This window comes from Sceloporus occidentalis, unplaced genomic scaffold (genome assembly GCF_023333645.1).
Source record: "Sceloporus occidentalis isolate IW3139 unplaced genomic scaffold, rSceOcc1.0.p SCAF_46, whole genome shotgun sequence".
Classification (NCBI taxonomy): Eukaryota; Metazoa; Chordata; class Lepidosauria; order Squamata; family Phrynosomatidae; genus Sceloporus; species Sceloporus occidentalis.
The window spans coordinates 4,943,818-4,970,691 of record NW_028317026.1 but is presented as its reverse complement, the minus strand read 5'-3'; the positions used below and the strand labels follow the sequence as shown (position 1 = coordinate 4,970,691).

The 26,874-nt window shown below is 36.3% G+C and overlaps 1 protein-coding gene across 1 annotated transcript in view; it reads right to left on the bottom strand.

Moving 5' to 3' along the window:
- Window positions 1–26,874, bottom strand: part of LOC149289356 (bifunctional heparan sulfate N-deacetylase/N-sulfotransferase 3-like) — a 62,405-nt gene that overhangs the window by 15,769 nt on the left and 19,762 nt on the right. Inside the window, exons 2-6 of the mRNA XM_089490699.1 lie at window positions 23,890–23,977; window positions 22,894–23,048; window positions 20,716–20,901; window positions 14,904–15,032; window positions 5,674–5,856 (exon numbers count right to left, since the gene is read on the bottom strand). Of these exons, the coding sequence (XP_089346825.1) occupies window positions 5,674–5,856; window positions 14,904–15,032; window positions 20,716–20,901; window positions 22,894–23,048; window positions 23,890–23,977 (741 nt within the window). The remainder of the gene's footprint in view (window positions 1–5,673; window positions 5,857–14,903; window positions 15,033–20,715; window positions 20,902–22,893; window positions 23,049–23,889; window positions 23,978–26,874) is intronic.

Here is a 26,874-nt window from a genome sequence, read left to right as displayed (position 1 = left end):
TTCTAGCAGTAACGTAATCTCCATTTACATAGTTTGCTAATTTTTAGAAATTTCTGTTCTTTTAATAACATTCTCAGAGGTTCTTTGTCAGGTTTTCTACTTGTATTCAAACATTTTCCCCTATATCAGTGTCATTAACTTTTGCTACAACGTCTTGAAATAGTTAACTGGCAACTGTAACTTGCATGTAGATTTTTTTGGTTCACATTATCGGACCCTCATAAAATAATGTTGCGTACCCGGTATGTTCAAAATATATTCTTAAATATCACCCCTTTAAATGTGATGTCCTCGAAGAGAACAAGCACTTTGGTTTTATGGAGCTGTGGACTAGAATATTATAATAACTCTATAGAGAAATAAAAGAGAAACTATTAAAGGTACTATGTATAGCATCGTGTTATATGACCGTGCTTTGTAAATGTATAAAATAATAAAAAATTAGCTTTCTGAACTTTTTTTTACGTGGCACAAATATAAAAATGCTATCTGACTTTATCTCACTTTTAACTTTGGCATAAAATCCCAGTTTTCACATTACATCAAGTTTTCAGCTTTATTCATTTTATTGTCATGTTTGTACTGAGTAACGTGTTGGCTTAGCTGTAATGTTTTTGTGCTTTTTAGCTTTCAGCCATCAGTCCCCATTGGTATCTACAGAACAGAAATACTCTTTGCTTTCTGTACAGTACTTATAGGCTTCTTTCATCCCATTCTTGAGTTATATTTACAGCGATATAGCACAGACCCAGTTTTATTATTTATTCAAAAAGCTATAGATGTCTTTGACAGGAAAATAAACTAGTTTTGCAATTAATTACAATATAATAAACGTGGTTCTCTCTAAACATATGTCATTAATCACTAGCGCAAACCATTGTTTCATTTGTTGTTTCTATGCCACCTTTCTGACAGGCGGTCTGGAGAGCTGGATCCCCTGTGAGATGTTGCATTAGTATTTTGACTACTTATAAATAAGCTAGAGAGCTGGGCCCGCGCATGAACTCAGTAAGAAAACAGAACAAACAGATTTATTGGCATTTTCAAAGGGCGTCATTTGTCTGGCAATCTCTTTACATTCTGAACTAGCACAGCTAAGGCTGAAAATGATTTTTTTTTAAAGAAGCGTGGGCCTGGTTCTTTACCGCAAACCATCAGTTTTACAAATGAAGTTTTCTGTGTGTGGCACAGAAGGGCACACAATACGTTACACAGCATGTTAGATGGGAAATCGATGTTGGCTTGTGTTTAAGTATGCACATATAAAATGTCTAGGTGCATTTTAGTTCTGTTACATTTGGTTTGAACGGTACTCTTGTAACTTGTTCCCATGTCAAATATTTTCATATTGCCCAAAAAGTATTTGATTACGGAATCATCTGATGTGCTTGGTGACACTATTCCAAAAAAATGCTATATACAAAGTCTGTTTGTTTCGTTAAGTATTTTGCTGATATATAATATGCCGTGTCATGTGATGTTACAGAGAGTGTTTATATGGAAGGGGAAGGATTGTATAGACAATATGCATTTTTTAAACACATATACCTGTATAGATTCTTGGGTGCTTAACATAATTACGTTAAAAAAAAAAGTAAAAAAAAACAAACAAAAGTTTTTATTGAGTGTTCTATTTTTTCAATATCGCATCAGTCTTAATTAATTTTAATTACATTAAAATTTACACTATGCAAAATTAACAGTAACATGAACAAAGATTAAGGCATCCTGAAAAGGGTCAGTCATGTCCACAACATATTCTTTTAAAGATCAGTAAAACAGAGTAGAGTTAAACTAGAGATAAACTACTAGAGAAAATGAGTTGGCAAAACTTCTACCAGAAGATGCACAATGGTTTAAGATAGTACATACCTTCTAAAATTATTTCAGTTGACCTATGTTCATTATATAAGATGTAGAGTCACATATTATGATTTCATATACACTATAAAATCTTCTGTAGTTACTTATTATTTGAGAACACATCTCCTCTTTATTGGTGGATAAAGTGCTAAGTAAATTCATTTATTTAGTGCTCAATAAATAAAAACTCATGTATACATAAACTTTCAGACCACAGAGGACTTGAATTGATGCTGAGAATTGTAGAAGGGACCCTGTGCAGTCTTGAAAGCTACTGTGAAAACATCTTACTCTCTGAAATATGGTCCAATAAAACAGCTGCGGATCCAGAGCATGATCTCTGGAAGGGCACTTACACTAACATCAACACTCAGATACTCGCACTAACACACACAACTAGGCACTCACACTAACACAACCATACAATCACGCACCCAAATACTCACACTACTGCAGACTTATACGCAAAAACACTAACACCCAGACACTCATACTAACATACCAAGACATCCAGGCTAACACAACCTCAGACTAACACTAACATTCTCAGACACACACAGCGCAAGATGCCTTGCTACTACCACGGGGTCACGCAGTTCGACGTCACTTGACCGTGCTAAACCACGTCTTCTCTTAGAAATTAGGGAGAGAAGGGATAAGTCCAGAACTTGAGACGTACCTCTTTATCCCTACACCACTAGCATACCTCTGGTTTTCCCGGAGGCGGTCTGTTGTCTCTCCCAGATCTGCCCATGCACTAAAAGTTATTACAACATCTCTAGACTATCTTCCCTGGAATCAATATGGTAATATCTGAGATTTGATAGTCCAGTTATGGGTATTTTATCTTATTTACTGTCGTATTGCATGCTTACAATTGTGTGTTATATAAGTAGGCAAGGAACCATTTTTAAAACTTGGTTCTTCACCTGAGCAAATTAAAATAACTGAAGTAACATTTGCATCATGTTTTTGTTTAAAAATAATTCCATCATAGAGTTATTGCCAACTCTTCAAAGAATAAATCTCATTACCTAAAGCAATAGCAAGCTCTGTAGCTAATTAGCTTTCCTTTAAAGTTTAAACCTTTGAATTTTGAAACAACAGAAATGTACCATTGATTTGGTTTCTTTTCTCTCAAAAAGGAATTTGTGCATTTGAATGTAGGTGATTTTGGAGGATAGCATTTTAACATAGAAATATGTCAAATTATGCATGTAAGGTAGAAAACCAAGTATGTATTAAGTATGTATGTATTTATACATTGAATGGCTACTTATTGGCTATGGAGAAGGATCTGAGTGTATTTTTTACTTTCCAGCAGTATGAAATTCCAAGTAGTTCATGTCAAAGAAATCAGGTTATTACACGGTATACTGCATTATGAAGGGAATGAGAGTATAATATGAAAGCGTTTTCACTATTTATTCATGGTAACACCAGACCTATAATATGCAGTACCTTTTTGGGCACCAGTTCCTAGAAAAGTAATGTAACTGGAAAAGGTTCAGAGATGAGCATGAGAAATTAGCTGAATTACAAACATATTCAGGTATAATACCAAGCCCTGTCTAGGGAATGTTTTCACTTTACAGACAATGAGTGTTAAAGGAAAATAGGTATTTTTAAGCAAAGTAATAAGAAGGGGGAGGGCATCGTTTCCCTCCAAGAGAAAGCCTCTCTGTAACTGTACACACAATACTCATATTAAAGAGGAAAGCCTTGCATTTACAGTTAAATGTGAAGGTTCCCTTTTAGAGTGAAGAAATAGCTGCTGAAGACACATTAGTAAAAAAAAAAAAAGGGCAGCTAACCAATAAATGAATGTATACTTCAGGCTGTTTAGGGGCAGAGGTGGCACCTGCAGGCTGTGTAGGGGTGCAGAGGTGGCACAGGCAGTCTGTGTAGAAACAGAGGTGGCAGAGACAGGCTGTACAGGGGTATAGGTGGCACAGGCAGGTTATTTAGGGGAGCAGAGGTGACACATGCAAGCTATTTGGGGCAGAGGTGGCATAGACAGGCTATTTGGGGGGCAAAGGTGGCGCAGGTCAGTTGCTTAGTGGGCAGATGTGGCACACCGAGGCTGTTTAAGGGGCAGAAGTGGCACAGGCAGGTTCTTTAGGGGCAGAGGTGGCACAGGCAGGCTTTTTGGGGCAGATGTGGTACAGGTAGACTGTTCAGGGGACAGAGGTGGCACATGCAGACTCTTTAGGGGCAGAGTGGCACATGCAGGCTGTTTAAGAGGCAGAAATGGCACAGACAGACTGTTTGGGGGCATAGACAAGCTGTTTGGGGCAAAGGTGGCACAAACTTCTTTGGGGGAACAGATGGCACAGACAAGCTGTTGGGGGAAAATGTGACACAGACTAGCTATTTGGGGGCAAAGGGGGCACAAACAAGCTGTTTGGGGGCAATGGTGGCACATATTGCTTGTGAAGTTGGCGTGCCAAGGGGCAGTTTTCACACTGGGGCCCTGTGGTTTCTAGTTACACCTCTGGTGTTCACATATAGCCAGAATAACAAATAGAGCAATGCAAGTTGTTGCCCTCAAAAGCCAGGAGGTGCACATCTGGAAATATGTAACATAGTAACATAGTTCATAAGGTTGAAAAAAGACCAAAGTCCATCAAGTTCAACCTATATACATATTGTGTCCCTACTGTGTAGTTTCTAACTATATTATATTTCATTAGAATAATTTTGGAGTTTAACCCCTTCTATTTGTGCATATACTATATCTTGTGTACTGTCACCAACATGGATTGTATGGGCAATCTACATCTGTTTAGCACTACATATATATATACATATAGGAAAATAAATCCTATCCTTTTCTATGTCTTTCATATCATAGTTTGCTTTGCACAAGATATTCCTGAATAGCTTACCATCTCCTAAATATATGCAGTACTGTGCAAATGATTTAGGCAGGTGTGAAGAAAATACTGTAAAATAGGAATGCTTTCAAAAACAGACGTTAGTTTATTTATTTCATTTAACCAAATGCAAAGTACACAGAAGAAAAATCACCCTTTGACTTTAAACCAGCATCAATTCTTCTAGCTACACTTGCACACAGTTTTTTAAGGAACTCAGCAGGAAGGTTGTTCTAAACATCTTGCAGAACTAACCACAGTTCTTCTATGGATTTAGGCAGCCTCTGTTGCTTCTCTCTCTTCAGGTAATCCTAGACAGACTTGATGATGTTGAAATAGGGGCTCTGTGAGTGGCCATACCATCACTTCCATTACCTCTTGTTCTTCTTTACACTAAAGATAGTTCTTAATGACTTTGGCTGTATGTTTGGGGTCAAATCATTGTGACTTAACTTGCAAATGCAAAGCATATAATCAGCTTGTTCGGCCCATGAGAAATTATGAAACTTAAAGAGTAGCGATGGAAACTCTGTAAAGAATACATTTTCAGTAGCTTTCAGTATGGGTTGCACAATTTAAACTGTAAAGCTTGCCTAGTGTGGTTCATATCCTCAGGCTTTTTAGAAAGAGTTTAAGAAAATGAAAAAAAAAATGCTATTCTATCTGCTGCATTTTGGCTCACTTCCACAATTCAAGAACTGTCTGAATATAATCACGGTGAACCATATCAGTTTTCTCTTTTGCATCCTAGAGGAATTGGAATATGTAGGAAATTGTGTGATGTGCTATGTATTCACAAAGGCTGGAATGCATTCTGTATAAAGTACCTTATATTTATTTCCAGGGCAAACCACATAGTATAATTGGAGCAAAATAATGGTTTCTATGAATTGATGGTCTAACAATTCACATTATATTTGTACTTAAAACTCACCTGCCAGACAGGGGCTCTCTGATCTGGGAAGAGCTCAAAGTATTTATGTGCCAACTGCACAGGAGGGAGAGTTTGCAGCTTTAAATTTGTCCATGTCTTTACAAAGTTGGCCAGATTGACAAAGGTATACAAACCAAGACGGTCATTCCCATAGTTAGATAAATGGGTCATGAAGATGCTGATCTGAAAAACAGAGGGAAGTCTTTGACAGTTGCAGTTATCTATATTGCCACAAGGGGGCAGATTTGGTACATTGTGTTTCAATGCATTTTAATTACAGTACCTTTCTTGGTACAGCTAATTTTATTAATCAACATATCTTTTAGACTTAATATTTTACTAGTAGTTCTGACAGTATAGAACCATTTGAGATCATCACACATATTTTCATGCATGTTACTCTACCATGCTTTGAACTTTTTGCCTATCACCAATACACAATAAATGAATCACCTCTGGACAGTAGTGTTGTATTTTCTAGAACATCAAGTTCTAAGGCATATGCTATCGAAAACATAGTACTGTTATTAATTACTAGCGCAAAAGGTTTTACATGCACATGCTCTCTTTCATTCTATGAAAGCGATGGTCTATATTAAGCTAATTTCATTGAAATTGTTGGCACATTTTCACATTATAAAAAAATCTATATATATTCACAGTTTCTGGGTTTGCAGAACAACATATTTCTTCAAATCATTTTATACTATATACTTTCACATATATGGTACTGAATGTGACACAGTGTGTTAACATGCAAACTAAATTAGATCAGCAGTTCTTTTGATTATCAGTAATCTGGCAGGGATCAGGATATCTCAGCAATGGTCCAGTCAATTGAATGTAAAGGATGCCCTATTACATATTCTTCTACTTTAAAATCTTTTAAGCAGTTTTAACAGGATTAGCATTCAGAAGAATAGATGACTTGCAACTTCAAGTTCAAATTCTATAGGCAATATTCTTACAAGCAAATTTATCATTTTGTCTCAAAAAGGAAATTGCACAGAATAGTTTAATTGTGCCATGTTAAGTAATTTCACTGTATCTATGTTGCTGCTCTGAGACTCAGTATGCTGCACATTTTGCTTCTTTACAATACAATTCTTTGTGTCTGCTTCAATTGAAATACAAGCACCTGCAGTTTGAATGTAATTAATGTTCTTTGTGTTGGGAATAAAAAAACAAGGAGAAAATAGGCATTTTTTCAAAGTCTTACCTAACTTTGCTATTTGTATATAGCTGTAATGACAGTATGAGAACACTTACATTTTAAGCCAGGTAGCATGTGTAACTGTACATCTTTTTGACTTTTTGTCTCCCAAATTGATCACATAACAGACTTGTCTGCGCTTATGAAGACTCGAGAACCTCAGAGAGGTCAGCAGAAAATTGCTTTAAAAGGTGCAAGACTGGGAAGAAATATTCAGTTCTTTTTTCTAACGTAATAGACTTGTAAGTCTATTAAGATCAGATCTTTATTACTTACACTATAACCTTGTGCTTCCAATACCATTGATCTGCCATTTTTAACAAATTAAGAATCAATATATAAATTAAAAAAACAGGAGTGACTTTTAAAGTATGTTGACTGTTTTCTAACAATCATCTTCATAATTAAGTATAGTCATAAATATTTTGTTATTGGATCACATACCATTTACAAACTGAATAAATATTTAAAGCACAAGCACACCTCCAGAGGGGGTAGAAAAGGGTGCAATAGGCCTCTGGGCTACTCTGGGTCGATCGTTGGCAGAAGACACTTTTATGTGTTTTGCTTGTAATTCCACATACAACCACAAGGCTGTTTATAGTAACAAGGATTATAGACAACATTTATACTCCAACTGGATCCGTTATGTTCTCTTTAAGGGGAATTCTATGAAATGCCTCTGTGGGAATGCATGTTAGACAACACAGTGAGTGTATTATCGAACACAGCAGGACAGCTTTATGAATGGGCCACTTAGATGACCTTACCCTGGTTTGAATATTCCTAACCGTCCCCAGCAAACCATAAAATAATAATGATCATCAAAAGGTATTATTTATTTATTGAAATAGATAAGTCGTAAAACACCACTCCCAGTTCCCCTCTTTTAAATCCATGGTGCCACACATGACTTACAGTACATGGCTAGTGTGGCCTTATGGATACTCCGGACTGTCAAGTAATTTTGATCTACACAGACCAGCATTACTCATTTAAATGATTTCTTTTTTTTACCAATGTTGAGGCTAGCTTTGTGGTACTTATACCAGACTTGAGCCAAAAACAGGTGGCATATATTTAAATAAGTAGACCTTCCAGAGAGACTTAGTTCACAGACTGGAGCAGAACAGATTCTTATTTACCTGCTCTTCTCCTTGGTTGATATGCAAATAATATTGTCTGTTTTCTTCACTAATTTCTGGACAAAATCTTTTGGAAAGATTATTAGGGTGGACATCTAGGGCATGGTAAGTATAGGTGAAAGAGACGGGTGGCAGTGTGATACAAGCCAGAGCCAAGGCCCTAGTTGGATTTATTGAGCAGTGCACAGGTCAAGCCAGACTTACCAGCAACATAAAAAAGTAAAAAAAAAACCAAGGGGGCAAACATACTAAACCTAGGGAGGAATTTGAGACTGTCCATACTCCCTTACTCTCCACAAGCCAAGCTTGAGGAAAAACCATAAAATAGTTAATTGTCTCTATGGTACCAAGAAGAAAATATCACCTTTTTGTAACCCCTGTTGTTTAACAAGTATTGGCTGTTACAGGTTCTGAAATGTATAAAAAAAATATATTTACTTATTATTATTACTTATTATTATTTACATAGTTGTTTCATTAATAAATGCTTTACACATTTTATATTTAAGAGAATTATTTTATGTATTTTTTTTTTAGTCAAGTCCACTAAATAGGTGGACAGTGTTTATGTCATGTATTTAACTGCACTTATGTTTTAATGTACCTTTTTGCTGATAATAAAGTAAAATCTGATGAAAATATAAAGGTTTCAGGAACTAATATGTTTTAATGTTCTACCTAATGATATTTGCCTTTGTACTTTCCTAATGTATCATTCTTCTGGCCCCATAAATAGCATAATCAAGGCAATTAATGCAAATTTCCATAGGTTTCCAATGTTCCCATATGTCATATTGCAGAACAGCGCATGTTCCAAATTCATTGGACTAAGCTATTATTACCTAAACATGTTAAGGTAAACATCACAATATGTGTGCCGCACAATATGTTGTGTCTAAGAATTGTATAATATTTTTTGGATTACATACATAAAGATTGTCCTTTTAACAATTCCGTGTATTTTTTTAAATTAGTGTGTTTACAAGCTGCTCAATGAATTCATACCCTAAAGCATTTGTAATATGTACAAAGAGTATTTAATATTCTCTCTTGCACAAAACAGCCTTTTATTATTATTTTTAGATTTTTAATCTTAGATCTCATTTTTGCTTGCAGTCACCCAAGCACTGAATACAAATGATTAATGTAATGTCTTTGGAGAACTGATGATGAGGGTGTATGCCCAGGGGTACACTTTGTTCTCTGACTATCTGTCTGTACTGTACACATTTGAATAGCCTTCGAGGACGCATCTGTCACGAACAGGAAATTTCAGTGCCCTTTAACATTACAAAGCTGGGACCAAATTAGATTTGAAAGGATGCAAATAGAGTCTGCCATTATTTACTTTCCAGAGTTATCAGATCCAATGGATAAGACAAATTAGAGAACGAGTATTTTTTGTACAGTAATTCACTGGCTTCCACAATACATCACTGAGTGTTCATATGATGCACATGGTGGCATTAAAGCTGCAGATACATCGATTTGTTTATTGAAAGTGATAAAGTATTTTTCTTTATATCCCAGGATGATGGTTAGTATTGCAGTACGCTAATTTTTCTGTGGTACTGACTGTGAATATACCTGGACAATGCCTTAAGTCTTTCTAAATTTTGTCTCTGGATTACACCAAACTCTATGACCACCAATTTCCCAATTACCGTATTTACTCGATTATAAGACGACCCCCCCAAAATCTAAATATTAATTTAGGAAAAGGCTTATCATGAGGCAGAGTGGCATATAGGGGGTTAAAAGGCATTTCTGGAGATATATGTATAACAGCAATCACACTCCTATCAAGCCCAGGCAGCCAATACATGCTGGAACCTGGGGATGATAGGAGTGTGATTACAGCCTCCCTATGCCATGCTACCCCCTCCCCCCTTACACATGCTATCACACACACACTCATTGACAAACATTTAAATACTCATTCATTCCACATATACTTTCTCATAAACCCTCCCCCACCCCTTACCTGAACTGCAGATCTCTCACTCGCAGACTTCTGCAGAGGCCCGGCTATGCAAGCAACTTCTCTTGTCCTGCCCCCAGAGGAAGAAGGAGGGGGGCAGAGTCATGTGATGACTCTGCTGGCTTCCTGTTCTCCTGCTGCTAGTACAAGAGACGCTGCTCGGGACCAAAGCACCGGTAAGCAGCCTGGCCCCAGCAGACATTTTTTTTCAGCTATTTGAGGTCTGATTAGAAGATGACCTGAATTATAAGACAAGGGGTATTTTTCAGAGCATTTGCTTACCCTTAATGCTTTTATGTTCAGTACTTATAAACTCTAAACACATGTTTTGCTCCATTAGACAAACAAGCTAATGAATGAAACATTTACTAGAAGAAAATTTATTTCACACTATGATGATGATGATGAATACCTTAGATGCCTAGTGATTGTTAATATGGATGTAGTTTCATTTCCCTGCCATCTGAATGTCGCAGCTTGAATCGAGACTCATCAGACCAGGCAACGTTCTGCCAGTCTTCCATTGTCCAATTTTGGTGAGCCTGTGTGAATTGTAGCCTCAGTTTCCTGTTCTTAGCTGACAGGAGTGGCACCCTACTGCTGTAGCCCATCTGCTTCAAGGTTCAACATGCTGTGCGTTTAGAGATGGTATTCTCATTGTAACGAGTGGTTATTTGAGTTACTGTTGCCTTTCTGTCATCTCGAACCAGTGTGTCCATTCTCCTCTGACATCAACAAGGCATTTTTCATCCACACAACTGCCGCTCACTGGATATTTTCTCTGTAAACCCTGGAGATGGTTGTGCGTGAAAATCCCAGTAGATCAGCAGTTTCTGAAATACTCAGACCAGCCCTTCTGGCACCATTCTTCATTCTGATACTCGGTTTGAACTTAAGCAAGTTGTCTTGACCACGTCTACATGCCTAAATGCATTGAGTTGCTGCTATGTGATTGGCTATGTGTGTTCACAAGCAATTGAACAGGTGTACCTGATAAAGTTGCCAGTGAGTGTATGTGCATGTATGTATATGGAGTCACTAGTAATAGAAGTGTATTATTTGGAATTACATGGGTGAGGTGTGGACATGGATTTATTTTGTGACGCCATGTGGTGTCAGTCCACAGTCTGCACATGTGATATACATGCATGAGAAGCAGTCTTCATAATCGCGGTTGCTGGAAATTAGGACTAATTAAATCTTCCCTACGCCAGGGAACCAAAGCATCCAGTGGGTTTACGTAACATGAATTACGTGAACTGTGGTAGTACAAACACTGTGTAGAGGAGTTCCCAGATCTTGAAGAAGCAGAAAGTAGATTTACTTTGAAGCAATGCCTGTTCAATGTATTGCATATGGTAGACTCATGAAGAGGAATGTTAACCAGTTCCAATGATTTCTTTAAGTCTGTTACTGTATAGTGTTAAAGTGTGTAAGTAAGTGTATAGTGTTAGCATGAGTGCATGTGTACTAGTATTTGGTATTAGCATGTATGTGTGTGGTTATCATTGTACAATGTTATTATGAGTTTGTCTAGCAGCATATGGTGTTGTCAAGAGTGAGCCTAGGGTTAGTAGTGCCTGGGGGGGGGAAGAAGAGGAGCAGGATAAAGAATGTGTATGTAAGTGTACGGTGTGAGAGAGAGTTTGCATGTTGGCATATATGTATGTCATAATTGGGCCCTGAAGAAATACTGCGCCCAGATGCCACTAGCCCTAGGCTCACCCCGGCTTCCATAAGGTGTGCTTATGTGAGCAATATTATGAGGTGGAGTGGTGGGTGGAGCAATGGGTGGGACAATGGGCATGGGCAGGCTGATGGGAGGGGCATGGAGGCCCAGTCATTAAGCCTGTACTGGGCCCCAAGATTTCTGATGGCTGCCCTGTTTCCTTTTACAGTGCTATAATGCTCTACCCATAGGTGTGTGTTCATGTTGGTATACTTTTTTTAGTTTTGCTTTGTTAAATATCAGAATTAACTGTCTATTAATGTTCTTTTTGATTTTATCAGAACTATAGCCTCCTGCTCCAGGCACACCATGGTGTACTCACTCTACAAAAAAAAAAATATTATTATTTTATTAATATAATAATATTCATGAGGGCTGATTAAAATCTGTTAACATTAGCATAAGGTGAAAATGTACTTAATATCATTTAAAAAAAACCAATAACATATATGCTTTAGGATTCCAGAGCTTTGTGTTTCTGGTTACTGAGTTCCATAATATAGAAGAATGGTCTTCTGTAATTTCTGTGCTATGTTCCAATTACATCCCCAGTTGATTGCAATGCATCACGCTTTTTTTTTTTTTTACGGGTTGGTGGATATTATGAGCAAAGGTAATCAAGATTCATGAGACTAAAAGAGACCTTGATGAAATCCCATAAATCACCTTTTATGGCCATTTTAGATTAACAGATTTGATTTGTGGTATGTGTTAGTGTCAGTGAAAATACTGGTGTTGTATGTAATTTACTTTCCACTATATGACTGAGATGCACAGATTCTTGTTTTCTATGTATGTCTAGGGTTATTTTTAATTTCTAATGAAACAATAAGATCCAGCTAATACGTTAACACTACTGGGATTTTACATCCCTTGCCACTTTTGTTTTTATTAATATTTGGCCTTTCTATTTAAAGTATGCCCTAGTTTGCATCATTAACTTGCATCATCTGCTAAGTCACATTTGCACAATCTTTAGTAAATCATCAGAGATGTCTTTATTCTTTTTTATGTCTTATCTGGATCTCTGCTGAGGTTGTAAAGGATGCCTAAGCACTAGTCAGTTAATTCACTAAAGTTAGAGTGCATATTCATATATACATAAACAGTACTGTGCAAAAGTTTTAGAGTAAGAATGCTTTCAAAAATAGACATGTCAATAGTTTATTTTTATCAAAATGCAAAGTGAGTGAACAGAAGAAAAATCTAAATCAAATCAGAATTTGTTGTGACTGCCCGTTGCCTTCAAAACAGCATCAATTCTTCAAGGTACACTTGCACACATTTAAGTGACTCGACAGGTAGGTTGTTCCAAACATCTTGAAGAATGAACCGTTCTTCTGTTGACTTTGGCAGCCTCAATTGCTTTTCTCTCTTTTTGATGTTGAGATTGGGGCTGTGTGTGGCTTACCATCACTTCTAGAACTCCTTGTTCTTCTTTAAGCTGAAGATAGTTTTAATGACATTGGCAGTAGGTTTGGGGTCACTGTCATTCGGCAGAAAATATTTGGGTCCAATCAGATGCCTCGCTGATGGTATTGCATGATGGATATGTATCTGCCTGTACCTCTCAGCATTGAGAAGACCATTATTTTGACCAAATTCCCAACTCCATTTGCAGACATGCAGCCTCAAATTAGCAAGGAACCTCCACATTGCTTCACTGTATTGCCCTCCAGCTCTTCGGCAAATTACCTTCTGCTACAGCCAAATATTTCAAATATTTACTTATCAGTTCAGGAACTGCTGCCATTTTTCTGCATCCTAGTTCCTGCATTTTTGTTAATAGTTGAGTCACTTAGCCTTGTCCGAAGGCTATCCTGCCATGTGCCCAGCACCTTGTCTAACGGCTATCCTGCCTTGTGCTCAGCACTCTGTCCAAGTACTATCCTGTAGTGTTTCCAGCGCCTTCTCCAAGGGCTGTCCTGCCGTGTGCCCAGCGCATTATCTGAGTGCTATCCTGCCTCACGCCTTCCTCTGTGGACTCTCCAGCTCCAGCCCTGTCTGTGAGCTTCCAGTTTGTTCTACCTGCCTGGCCTGTTTTGCACTTACTAGTCCGGCCAATACTATCCTATCCAGCCCTGGTGTATTGCAGCTAATACCTACCAGTTATTTTTTATGCATATACATATACAGTCCAACATATCCCCTGCATCAAGGCTCCTCCTTAATTTCATTGCTTGAATCGTGACAACTGTACACTCCACTGTGCACGTGACAGCAACTCAACTTAAATGTAGCACAGTAAAGTAGATGCGATTTGAAAATCAACAGCAAATCTTGTTTTCATGACGTTGGGATGATGTAGATTTGGAGTGTGGATTTTACCCATGTGATCCCACAGTCCTTTGTTGTAGCTAACATTTTAGTTTTATTAAATTGAGCCTCTGTCTGTCATTAAAATGGTATGCAGTTTTTTCATTAAAAAATGTGTTACTGTCTTTCTCTGACAGCTTTCTATCCCTATATGCTTCCCCCCATACACTAGAAGGTAGCCCCTCACCCCCTGCATGCAATACCCATATCCATCAACCTATTTGTACATGATACTAGTCATAAGCCCATCACTGGCAAACACAACACTATCCAGCATCCCATCACGCAGGTCTTTCCCCTAGCACACAACACTACACAGCGGTTCCTCAACCTCTGTACACAAGCCCTGTCTGAAGTTTTTTTTCTACAAGTAGCTTAGCTACTTTGCAATTTCCAGTACCCCACCAACGAGCTTTGCACAGAACATTTCTGGAGGAAATTAAGTTACATTTATCTATTCTGATACAAATAAAATGTGCGGGAGCAGGCATCAAATCTGAGACAATTAACCAGCAGAATCAAACAAAATTAGGAAATAAAATGTTACATTCATAAAATGTAATTTAAGTTGCAATTCCCAAATTGTCATCTTTTTAATTAATTTTCATTGTACCTGACCAAATTTAGAATTCTGTAAGTAGTTGGAAATAAATGGTGTAAGATTCTCATCTTACACTAGAGCAACAAAGGAGAAGTAATGGGTTGATTAGTTTACATGGAAAAACCACGTTACTAAAAACATTTGTGCAAATAATATTACAGCCGCTTTATCTTTGTAGCTTTCTACAATTACACTTGCTAAGTATTTATTATGTAATAAATGTAAAGTTTTGTTAGGGTACTTACTGGATTGAAAACAAGAGTAAAGAAAAGCTCCCCTCCTTGAATACTTCGGTCAAGTTCAGAAGGACCACCCGGATACTCCTTGTAGAAAATAGTGTGAGTGAAAAGACCACATGTTTGCCGAGGAAGAACCTAATTGAAAGGCATGAGAAATAGCAGTTGATCTTCAAGCTGTACATTTACAAATATCTATCAATATTTTAGAGCAAAAGATCAGAGCAATACATGTGTGCAATATTTTATCTCTATCTACCAAACATTGACCAAGAACTTTTGCATGGGTAATGTCAATCTTCATGGTTCTAAAAAAATTCAGCAGTAAAGCAATTTTGAAATGTATTTAAATTATGATAGGTTCGAAAGTAATCCCTCTAATTTAATGTAATTAGATTTGTATGGTTTTAGTATTTTTATAATAGCTAAGCTACCATGTCCAGAAATAATAGCTCTAAATTCTGTATGATTAAATATATTTAAATGGCTATAAAGAGATTTGAAATGTTCTAAGAACTAGAGGGAAATGAAGGTAGGGGCCTTCCATTATTGATTCATAAAGCTCTTATCAAGTATAATGCATTCAATAGTGAAAAATGACAGAAACCTGAAATTCTGTAACTAAAACTTTAATTCCTTTCTCTGCATTGCCCCTATCCTTCCAAGAATGTAATTTTTGAAGGTTTTTGGTAACTATGAATAAACAGGTTTTGGTGCTGTCGCAATCCCTTTTATTATCATTTTGTTTCAGGGTGGAGTTCAAGTTGTCAAGTTTCATAGAAATAACCTATCACAACTGGCCAGCAATTTGGTGACATCAGCGCCTGTCTCGACTCTTCTCAACCAGTCATGTTTGTCTTGATAACACAACCCCTGTGGAGTCATGCAGCATACATAGCATACCCAGTTTGCTCACTTTTATTAAATTCAGCACAGATACAGTCCTTTGTAGGTCCTGTTTATTTTTTTCCTTCTTAAATACAACTGTACCACAAAGTAGTTTTAGCATCAAATCCAGACACTGGAAGATATCACATATCAGAGTCTTCGACATGTCCATGCATTTTTTTCTTATGCATTTTCCTGTTTGTGTTCCACTTCTCGTTATTTATAATATTATATACAAAATAATAAGAACATTAATAAAAAACACAGGTAATATATGAAGTAATTAGCTTTGTCTATCATACATTTTATACAGTATCTGTCTGTCTATCTAATTATAAAATTCCCTTCTCATCCCTACGGGTGGTATGTGTCTTCCTCAACTTCAGGTCACCTTCCAGATGCATTGGGGTTTGGGGGTTCTGCACAGTCACTGCACTCTTCTGGACAGTGTTCTGCTGTCATTCCTGGAACCTGCTGTAGCCACTCTAACAGCTTAGGAGTCACAGCGCCCAGTGCTCCTATGACCACTGGGACCACTTTGTCCTTCACTCTCAACATCTTCTCTAGTTCTTCTTTTAGGCCCTGGTGCTTCTCTGGCTTCTCATACTGCTTCTTCCTGATGCTGCTGTCACTTGTCACGGCTACATCTATCAACACCAATGTCTTCTATTCCTTACCCAGAAGGACTATATATATATATATATATATATATATATATATATATATATATATATATATATATATAGTTACAACATTTTCCCCATATCATATCTAAAATACATGAAAGACAATTCTTTTTCTTCCACATAAAATGGTACTATTTAAAATATTATTTTAGTTATACCTATATAATGACCAAATGTGCCATGGCAGCATGTCTTAAGCTCAACACAGTGGCAAGCAGTGTGTGCAAGCAGTGGGCATTCAATACTACAGCTCCTGTTTCAATTTCTGTTATCGTTTACATATACCATAGCCAATCTACCTGTGTGCCAAGTATACTGCCATGTGAAAAAAACACCACTGATATAGATACAAACAGAACAGAATGAAAATGGCAGAAAGCAAGTGTTATTTAGTTTGTGCCCTTTCGTCTTCCCTGTTTCCTTTCTTCAATAAAAAGATCATATATTTCTAGCCTGCTTCATGTTTTACTTCTAGAGAACAACTCACTTTGGATACAAAACAGACAAAGAAAAAAGCATCAGGGACAAATGGGATGTAATTTAACATCTGGAACATGAAATAACTAACATCAAAGAAAGACAGCTAGTTCAGAAGAGCTTGCATCTGTGTAGAAGTCCTCAACCTCTCCATTTGTAGTCCACAGATCATTATTTTTTATAAAGAAACAGGTTATTAAATCACATTTTGTATTTTTTCATGAATTTTCTGTATTTCATACTTTGTGCCATTCACCAAATGATTAATATAAACCAAATTATGTAATTATAGATTATAATTTAATTCACATTTAAAATGCTACATTATAGTGATTAATTTATTATTTACTTACAATTATAAAAACATTTTAAGTGTAATTTTGTGGCCTATTGATGAAAAAGAAAAGGTAGTGGGCATGTATTGGACATGTCTTACTTGCATATTCACTACTACTAACACCTATTTACACTCACTTTAGAGTGAACATGAAATATGAATAAACAAGTTAAACCTCTAAAAAAGACGTACTAAGGACCCCCTGTTAATTAAAATGGGACAGTGAGTGTCCATCTCTTCCTACAGTCTTTCCACAGCTGAGGAGGTGACCTACAGTAATAATTTCATCTGATGGAAGTATGGTACCTATTCATGTCTCATTCTCATCACAGAGTTTCTTGCAGGGTTAAGTATAAGGAAAAACCCTATGGTATGCCTATCCAATGCACCTTTGTGTGCCATGAGGGTGGAGAGTGAAAAATACTTCCACTATAGTCAATGGAGAAGGCAAAGCATCATCCATCCACTTTGTGGCAACTAGTGGCTCAACTCCGTTATTCTAAATAGATCAAAATTCCCAATTACTCCATGCAGTTTGATTTTCTAAATCAATGAAGCATTATATGACCCTGGTTAGTAGTTAGAACATAGAAAAAACAAGCAAACATAATAAAAATTGTAATAATTTTGTTATATTTGTAAGACTATACAGCATACAAGACCTCACAGACGATCGTGCTTTTCAAGTAAGGGAAATCTATTTTTAGAAATTTAGAAAGAGGCGACAAGGACACTGCATAATATATTTTCCTCGGAAATACAGAATATATTCCACGTGACTGCAGTTTTACACATTCACAATGCTCCATCAACTGTTGTCAGGTTGAGCCATACATGGGAAATTTCATTGGAATCTCAAAATAAAATGTGTGAAACTTTCTTTCATAAAATGTTGTGGTTATTTCAAGCAAAAAATGAATACGTTCAGCTCTATGAGTATATTCAATTCATGCACAAATGCAAGAGAAAAGATAAACTTCAACCTCAAGCTCATAGAGTTAACATAAAAAACATAACCTTATGACATAGTAGATCTTTATTGTTCAATAAAAACACATCAATATAAAACTAGTAAAAATAGTTAATTTTTGATAATGCTATTGTATTTTCTCCTTTTTTGTGAAATATATTGAAAAATAAAATAATTTGTCTGCAAACATGGAAATCCTTGCAGGGTAATACTTCAGAGTGAGTTTTCTTTTGCGTCCTTTATCAAGAATTCTCCCATTTCCATTATGGATGTTCATGTGTAAAGATTTGATAAAGCTGAAAATGTTTAATCCTAAACTTTGTTGTGAGAATCTTAACCTTAAGATTTCTAGCATTCAATTTTTATGGCCCTTCTTTGTTATGATATGAGAAAAACTTTCAGATTTTCAATAAAACCTGTTTTCTTTCATCATAAGAAGCATGGATGTTATTATCCTAGAAATACTTTATTTAAAAAAAAAAGTTAATGTTCCACTTTTGATATTAATGAATAAATACTAGAGCATTTTTATTTCAAAGACACACGGAGCAGTAGTATAGATAGCACACATTCCCCTGTAAGATTACATAATGAATTTATTATAAGCTCATCTCCACAACTCCGGAGTTGCAGAAAATGAAAGTATTTCCAATGAAGTTCTGGTAGCCAGGGATTTGAAAGATAGAAAGTCTTAAAACGTTTTTCTCTGAATTGGATGCCCTATATCTTGGAGCTTACGATAAATGCATGCCTTCAAAAGATGCATTTGGCTGAAATTATAAAAAGGAATATTTTTTAAGTTAACTTATTAGAATTCAAACCATTCTTCAGGAATGTCTGAAAATCCATTGCTTTAGTAATTGCAAACAATACCACTGAGCTGATAGTACTTTGATCTCTGCCCAAGAAGGGCAGCAGTGAGAATATGCAAATCCCCCTGGCTAGAGCTTAACCTAAACCTTCTCAACAAGTTTACATATCAGAATCTTACTTTGTTCCTGATATGGAGCATTTCATTGCTTTATCGCTAAACCAGAAAGGTACTTGTCCCTGCATAATATCAAATATGCATTATAGTATTTTGATGCATAATAAATGCATAACTAACAGTTGTAATTGTATTAACCCTTTCAGTATGGCTTCTTTTATGTTATTTTAAACAAATTCAGCTTAATCTGGATACAGTGAATGGAAATGATAACTGCCTTGTGCGATTAAATTTCACTACCTTTTGAATTACTGTTACAGCTTGGTATTTGGGTCTTGCTGATGCTTTTTTTCTATAAAATAAGTATTGATAATAAGACAAAATGTGAATGTTACCTTCTTAAATTGGAACTGTAATGGTCACACCTTTTAGCATTATCTATAGCTTCTGGTTTTTGTTTGCTGATCAGTATGACTAGAGATACTGTATTTGTTTAACACATAGTGTTCTGTTTTTGCCAAACATTAAAGAAAAAGCATATTTAAGCATGTACTTGTGCTAGTATTATCTGACTTCCTCCCAGCCACCCTTACAAATGCCACCAGGACCAATGAACAACAATCAGCAGCTTAAAAACAGATGAGAGATCATCTAAGATGCAAGAAGTGAAGGAACCTTTCCCAAGGCCAACATAAAAAATGGGCTTCAAGTACATAAGATATTTCTTTTGGCGCTGTAACACAAAGCCTGGAGATTATCTGCATATATGGTGGGAATATGATATTGTTAAAAATCGATGGAATATTGTATTTACTAAATTAAACCAGATGGGCAGCCCTTCAAAGTCCACAGCTTGCGTCACTACACTTAAATTGGCCTACACTAAGTAATAATTCTTCGATAATAGTGATACATTTTCTTGTAGCAGCAGAACTCCTTATTGCAAGAAATTGGAATAATAATTCCCGTTTTGATTGGCAGGAATTAAAAAATCAAATTATATTCCAATGTCAAATGGAGATAGGCTTTAGCTGGATGAATATAAGAGCAAGACGAAAGGCTGTATTTTTATCAGAATGGATGGAATGGCTAAACAATCACTAGCTGTAAGTTCCGTTATATTAATCTTTTGTATCTATTCCTGCTCTGGCCACAGGGTGTGAAGTTGATTTCAAATTCTTAATGTCGAATTTATAGAATGTTTACCCATCCTCCCCTCCCTCCTTGGTGGTTCTGCGTACATAGGTTGGATGTTCTGGAATCCATGATTTTAGATTCTTTACTTATTTCATTGTTTGTGGAAAATACTAATTATGTAATTACTAATTATGTAATATGAGATAGAAAGATGTATATAATGATACTTGTCTGTCTATAAAATCAAAAACTTTTTCAATAAAGATGAATTATAAAAAAAAGTACACAAGATATTTCTTATTTTGATCTGTAAACACTAGTATATATGTTTAATTTGTTTAAAGACAAAATCTGACATTTATAAACAACATTTTAAAAAGCAAGCTTTCACAGCTTACCATGATATTTTTGTGTATAAATCCCTGTCTGTAGCGTGCCGGTTTCAGGTGAGGATATTCTTCAGTGCTTGTGACTTTTATACCCCAAATCTTCTTCCAAGCTTCATAAAGCTGCATATGCACAGGGTAGACACCCGAGTGATGTGGTGCCACTGCATAACCCATGTCAGTGGGGATACCATGCTCCTGTAAGACATGCTTGTGACTGAGCCTTTAGTCACTTAAACAACACATTATTATGTTAAATAGGAATCACACATCAAGCACTTACACATAGGGTGACCAGGTGTCCCGGATTGCCCGGGACAGTCCCGCAATGGGACTTTAAATCCCGGTCCCGGGCAGCCTCGATCCAGGACAATGCATTGTCCCGGAATGAGAAGGCCTGAGTGAAAGAGGTCTCTCCCGATCAGCAGAGACTTCTCAACTCTCCTGATTCCCTGTGAGTTCAGAAGCCTCTCCTGATAGGAGTTAATTCTCTGAATCTGCTCATGCCTGGTAATAGAGGGGTTAACACTCTGAATCTACTCATATCTGTAATTATTGTATGTATATTATTAAATCTGAAATCAACATGGTTTCCAAGGCTTTCTAATAATTAACCCCTTAAGGACAAAGGGTGGTCCCTGAACCCATTGAAAACAATGCACTTTGTCATTAAGGGGTTAACATATAGTAGTATATGTGAATCATTGTGTATATATATATGATCTAAAATTTATTTTAGTGTGTCCCTGAATGGCAGAAATTAATTATGGTCACCCTACTTGCATGGTGCTAATAAATATATTTACTGTATAAGAAAAACATTAAGCTTCGCAATGAGTAGGTTTAGGTGGATACAAAGATTTACACTTTGTGTGCCGAAGGGCTGAGAGACATTTACCAATATATTGGTTACCCCTCTGGTACTACCATGGCGAAGGAAATATGAAGGACAGCAAAGCCGAGAAAGCAGACTATGTTAACTGGAGCACTGCAATATCTATTTTGTGCACACTTTTTTTTATAACATCAGGTTTAGTGATGGGAATAGCTGTATCTTTTTTAAAAATAATAAATATATAGTTTTCAACGATACGATTTACAGTTTTATTTCTTCTAGCTCTTTTATTTTTCTGGTACCTGATTTATAGGTTGTCGGTTTGCCTTTCTAATATTTTACTTCATTGAGCTGTTAACGTATGCTGCCCAAAAACATAACATTTATTCTACTTTTTTATCACTCGCTGAAAAGCTAAAATACTGAAACACATCTACTTCCAAGTATTCTATTTTTCTGTGCCACATGGTTGAGCAGATGTCTCCTTAACAATAAAAAAAAATCATTTTAAGTATGTTTAAAGGAAATGAGGTATGCATTTTAAAACTTAGATTTTCCTGATGTGGTTTTACTATTGCTTGAGTAGAAGCCATCAACTCAGTAATTTTAGGTTAATAATATGTAAAGTCTCATTGGGTGGAATATACCATAGAAAGAGAGAAACATAGAAAATGATGGCAGATAACAACCATTTGGCCCATCTAGCCTGCCCAACCTCTCAATACTTTTACTTAGTCCCTGATCTTATCTTATATCTAGTGTAGCCTTATGCCTACCCCATGCTTCACTGTATTAACATCTACTTCTGCTGGCTCCCTATATGTATTGAAAATGTTTCTATCAAATCTCCCTGTCACGTCTTTTTTCCAGGCTATATAGGTTAAGATCCTTTAACCTTTCCTGGTAAGTTTTATCCTGTAATCCCTGAACCATTTTAGTAGCCCTTTCTCTGAACTTTCTCCAACATTTCTACATCCTTCTGGAGATACGGTCTCCAGTACTGTACACAATACTCCAAGTGAGGTCTCACCAGTGATCTGTACAACGGCATGAGCACTTCCCTCTTTCTACTGCTAATACCTCTCGCTATACAACCAAGCATTCTGCTAGCATTACCTGCTGCTCTACTGCATAGTCTGCCTACCTTTAAGTCCTCATAAATAATTACCCCTAAATCATTTTCCTCGCACGTTGAGGTTAGAACAGTATCAAATATTCTTTTAATTGTTATGTACTAATTGTGTATGTCATTCATAAAAGCAGGTAGAAGCTACAGAATATAATGGAGCCACAAGAAGTTCATCTAGTTGTTTGCACTTTTATTTATATGAATTTTCTTTGTTTGTTTTTTTTACCAGAGCAAATTTTTTGTTGAGTATCATTTGTTCCACCAGTGAAGACTCATTATGGAAAAGGTGAGGCTGCATGTGACTCCACATATGAGGAAACCACCAGAACTCATCCACTGATCCCAACAGAAGGTCATCTCCTTTATCTTCTTTCTCTGTACCTGGTATAGCATCACAATAACCAAACATCAACATGACAAGAAGAGCATTGCATTAGGCTTATTGAAACAACATTTTGACACATTTCCTCGCCATGGCACATTAGCCCAGTCAACAGGGTTTGTAAATGTATGACATTTGGCGTGATTGCACTAGGCATCCTATATACTATAACAATTGTTTATCTTCATTATAGGTGATCTGGATCACAATGAGGACAATGAAAAGTGTCATTGTACTCGATATGGTACAACAAAAGACATAGATGAGAGGTCATTATGTATTTGTAGCAAGAAAGTTGTGATAGAAAAATGCCACATGGATTTATTTTAGTAAAAGTTTTTAGACTTCAAAACCAAAACAAAATTTAACAATGTTTTTCAATCCAAGGATTGGACACAATAACCAACGGCATTCATGGGGTGATCTACATTAAAATGTGAGCAGATGCAAGATGGCAAATCAGGATTCATAACTCTTTAAAAGCCACTGTAAATATACTGTGTTATAGGGGCAAATAGAGACCTTTAGAGAGTGTATGTTATATAACATAGGCAAAAATGTCAACAAGACCCATGTGCTTTCAAAGACATGGTTAATAGTTTGCTATTTTTGTCAGATCTATTTTTCTGATTTAGGCTGTGAACAACCAAGAGTGGTGCAAACTTCTCCTAAATGAGTTTACCCCCCACTGTAGGTACATAATACATATTAAAGTTTATACATTAATCATTGATGGGGGCACATGAGACTGCTTTAACAAAAGGAAAGCATAATTTTATCAGATTCAATAAAATAACCAAAATAAACCTCTTAAAACACAAAATATATTTAGTTTCTTACCTGTATGGTAGAATTTTCCCGAAAATCCCAGATTAAAAGTGAAATTAGTAACTTTATTTCTAAGCAACTTCTGAGTATCGAGTAGAGCCTGAAAAATAGAAAATTAACATTTCAGAAAGTTCATAATAACTTCATGTTTGTAAACCAGTTATATTATTTCAGAAATATGCCGTAATTCTAAATTCATTCATAAGCATTTATCATCCTTTCTATTTACGCTTCTAACTATCTAGCTGCCATTTTGCAAGAAGACTAATTCCCTATGAAAAAGTCACCTCATGCATCACTTTACATGTACAAAAAACACCAAAAAGGCTGAGATATCAAACAATCTTTGTAAAGTCACTATAAAATATGTGATATATTGAATGCACAGGTATAAGTACAAGATAAGGTACAAAACTGCAAAAAACACAAATGCTGAAATGTAGCCTGACAATGAAAACAATTTGGTAACTGTATGTTTCTTAGTGCGTCAATACTGGAGCAAATATTTGATAGTAGGGAAGGATGGATGTCCAGTATATATTATGAAGAAAAAATAACATGAAATAAATTACATTTAACTTACTAGCATTTAGAAACATAGCTATAGATACATTTTAGGAATGTAGTATTAAGATGGTAAATAGAACAACAACAAAAAAATACTCAACTAGAGTGATGGTTTGCCAATATAGCTTTTTATATTGGGTTTACTGTCAGCTGGAGTTAAAATGTAATCTACTTAAGTTGAGATAAAAATCTGTCAATGCTACCTGCTGATGTGCTCTCTGTTGATAGTAGGATCAGCAGGTGTATCTGCTTTGTTGGGAAATTGCAGGTTTTATTGATGTAATCTGCCCATGGAGCTGCCCTCATAAGATTAACACTTGCCACTTCATCTCCTGATTTCTGCCCACTGTGACCTGGAGTTAAACACCTACATTGTCACCCGGACCATTAGCAGATCTGGCAATGTCAGTAACAAAGGGGTCATCAGAATCATTATTGGAGTGGACGAGTGCTAAATCTACAGACTACACCATAATAAAAACCCTACATCGCAGTTTGCTGGGTTGCACATTTTAATGTAACCTCTATATACAAACCTTAGATTTATCCTAACCAATGATAAGTTTGATTTGCATTTCCTTATCATGGATATTTTTAAAGGTCTTTTCTTATAACACCACTACAGTTTCTGACACTCTGAAGTTCTGATGCATGTGGTCCACCGTTTTCCCAATTTTCCTAGATCATGAAGAACTTTTTGACCAACTTTTTAAAATTGGTTCAGATGCAAATAATTACTTATGTTAATGCACACACACCACTGTACAATGAACTGGCTTAGGAACTATGTTGAAATATTCAAAAAGTGCCAGAGGGATGTATAAACACATTGGTCATTTATGTGTTGTGTACCCATTTACAATAGTTTTCAAAATGTAAAAATATGCAACATGATAATCCTCACTGTTGCTGAATGGAAAATATTCAGTTTAGCATTCGTGAATGGATTGATAACTTAATTGATAATGAATTGATAATTAATCCATTAGGGTTCCTAGTTTCGGAGATAATGTCACTTACGCAACACCTGAAGGTTATTTAAAGGTCCTGCCTATATATAAGGATACATTAGCTTTGGGTTGAAGGTAACGCTTAATATGCAAATCAGTTGTGCTATCTTACTCAATGTACTAGTCTGTCTTTGGCAGGGCCACCATCAGAAGTTTTGGAGCCCCTTACAGAACAAATGGTCGGGCCCCGTGCCCAGATGACCTCCCCTCTCAGTTGACCCTCCCTCCACATCACCAGGAATTTCTCTTCTACTCATGTGTTTTGGTGGCAAAGATCAGGCAAATAAGCCGTTTGGGTGCAAAACAAGCCATTTGAGAGCTAAGATGGCACAGACAAGCCATTTGGGGGCACTGACAAGTCATTTGAGAGAAAAGAGAGTGCAGACAAGCCGACTGGGCGCAACGATGGAGCAGACATGCTGTTTGATGCACACAGACAAGTCATTTGGGCACAAAGATAGCACATCCACGCTCACACAAAAACATACACATCCATGCTTATACACATCCATGCGTGCACTTTCAGTATTTTGAATTTCTGTTGTTTAACAGGAGGGATCTAGACATCAATTAATACATTTCTTATTTACATACAGATTGAGTGAGCAACTCTCCAGTTTTTATTTAAGGCTTTGTGTATGCTCACAGTAAGGGTTACTGTGTTTAGAGCTAGCTCTTCTATAGATTACGTCATTTTGGCTTCTTAATGTTCATTTAGTGTGTACCAAACTGGTACAAAGGAGAACAGTGCACTGTTCTTGTAAAATCTTGTGGGTGGTTGAGGGGGAAGTGGAACAATAGAGAGGACGGCTTAGATGAGGATGAGATAGGGTCTGGATAGCCAAAGGTCTTTCCTTCTCTTAGAATGTATACAATTAAAACAATTGTTGCCTATGGTATTTGTATAATAATGGCATAATTATATTACTTAACAATACTGTCATGTTTATTGCTTTGTAATATGTTGTATATTTAGTGGGGAAAAAACCTCCTAGGAAAAACAATTTATGATCAAATGGCTCATACACGTATTATAGACTTATAGGTCACTTTTTTAATTTGCATCCCTGGGCAAAAAATATTATATATTTTTTTCCATATTTCATAAATACATAAATAGAATTGCTTTTACATAAAGAACAGCATGTGTCATTTAGAGTTTATTATTGGAGTATATTATTTCCAAAGGGAACACACAGATTACCTTGGCATATAGCTACCAAATGGTGTGATTTTATTTTAACTGAAAAATACTGCCCTGACCTTACGTCATTCCATGGGGATATACTTTGAAGTGTCTAATAAAATGTTCTGCTTGATAACTCAATTGAGGTAAACTTACTCAGTATGAGAATTTTAGACCTCAAAGATCATTATCTGAGACACAAGGCTTTTGAAGAAATTCTTTATGGTATACACA